General features: G+C 44.5%; 1 protein-coding gene across 1 annotated transcript in view; it reads left to right on the top strand.

Annotated features, from left to right (window-relative positions):
• The window catches only part of LOC106815624 (dedicator of cytokinesis protein 3-like), a gene marked incomplete at its 3' end in the record, with an annotated part of 29,003 nt that extends 27,409 nt beyond the window's left edge, over positions 1-1,594 (top strand). The window contains exons 3-4 of the mRNA XM_014820113.1: positions 1,009-1,157; positions 1,474-1,594. Coding sequence (XP_014675599.1) covers positions 1,009-1,157; positions 1,474-1,594 — 270 coding nt within the window. The remainder of the gene's footprint in view (positions 1-1,008; positions 1,158-1,473) is intronic.
• Positions 1,595-1,712: the final 118 nt, after the last annotated feature.

Here is a 1,712-nt window from a genome sequence, read left to right as displayed (position 1 = left end):
CCACACCACACCACACCACACCACACCACACCACACCACACCGCACCACACACGCACGCGAGCACACGCGCACGCACGCGCGCATACACACGCGCACGCACCACACCCTCATACGTAATAATTAGAAAAACCTCAGTCGACGTTCCTCACTGGTGCTTCTCAGAACGTTCTCTCTGCCGGACGGAAACGGGAGTGTTGCGCATGCGCGCGCGATAGTCATGCCATACATCACATGATCAGTCAGGAAACATGGGGAGGGGAGGGGGAGGAGGTGAAGGGAATGAAGGCGGGGAGAGGCAGGGGAGGAGGGGAATGAAGGAGAGGAGGGGAGGAGGGGCATGAAAGAGGGGAGTAGAGGAGGCCTAATCAATACGTGACAAGTATCCGTCCATTAATCTCGTTACCCATATAATGCTATTATAGCTAATATCATTGATGACTCATGGTGGCTCTAGTTAGCTAGTTATACGGATCCCTGCCTTCATAGTACAGCATCAATGTTAAACCAGCATACAGGCATGTTAGTGAAATTTTTACATAATTAAATGGAACAGAAGAAGTAGATTACGTATAAAAAGTAAAAATGTTGCTGTAAAGGCTATATTATAAGGTTTATATTAAAGGTTATCAAAGTTAATAATCTTTAATATAAATTGTATCTAGGTAAGACTTGCACTACCTGAATTAGATGTGATTGACACTTTCATTCCTAAATTAAATAGGAGTATAATCTTTTGCAGAGTCCACATCTTGTGCTATCGCTTGGTATCGAAACCCTCATATATTAGTTCATTAATTCAACCATTATACCAGTTATATTAGTTACGTAAATGAAATTAAATGTTAACGAATGTGTTAATTGCTATGAGATCGGCCTAAACGATCTTTCTCGCGGCGTAAAAACTAATAATTAAAAAAAAGAATTTTTTTTCCCGCGACGACGTGAGAGCGCAGCACCCTCTGGTGGCGGAAACGCGCGATTCATCTCGTCTCTCCTTGTTTCCGTAGAAACGGAAGACGGAGCTGTTTCGCATCATCCGGCAGCAGATGCTGGAGCTGGTCGACTGGCGGCGGGAGCTGATAGGGGGCGCGCTCACGCAGGACCAAGTTCGCGACCTCAAGCAGCGAATCACGGTCAAGATCGACTGGGGAAACAAGTGAGCGTCATTACGTCTCGTCTCGTTATTCGTTGTTAGTTGGTCGTTAAGCGTTTTAGTAGATGCGTGGGGTTGCGAATTGATGTTGGAGGGATAAGTCGTTGCCATGGCGATTTGTGATGCAACTCATGTTCCTATGGTGGTTGCTTCTCTCCAGCTATTCGTATAATGTTTTTCTCCAGTTCGCATAGTTTGTGAGTCTATAAATTTATTTATAAAAATTTCATTTATAATTATACGAATAATATTTTGAATTTATAAAAAAAATATGCATCCCCATACCCAGGTTTAGTTAACATTGCTGCTTGGTTTGCAGGAAACTGGGGCTGGATCTGGTGCCGAGGATCAACAGCGAGCCAGTAGATTCAGAATCGATAAGTGTGACAGAGCTCTACAATATTCACCAGATGAGCTACCAGCAGTCTAGTCATGTGTCTGTAAGCAAGAACACTGAGAGAGAGAGAGAGAGAAAGAAAGAGAGAGAGAGAGAGAGAGAGAGAGAGAGAGAGAGAGAGAGAGAGAGAGAGAGAGAGGAGAGGAGAGGAGAGAGAGAGT

Source organism: Priapulus caudatus, unplaced genomic scaffold, assembly GCF_000485595.1.
Source record: "Priapulus caudatus unplaced genomic scaffold, Priapulus_caudatus-5.0.1 Scaffold1161, whole genome shotgun sequence".
NCBI lineage: Eukaryota > Metazoa > Priapulida > Priapulimorpha > Priapulimorphida > Priapulidae > Priapulus > Priapulus caudatus.
The sequence above is the reverse complement of the archived record's forward strand: the minus strand, read 5'-3'. Positions and strand labels throughout refer to the sequence as shown.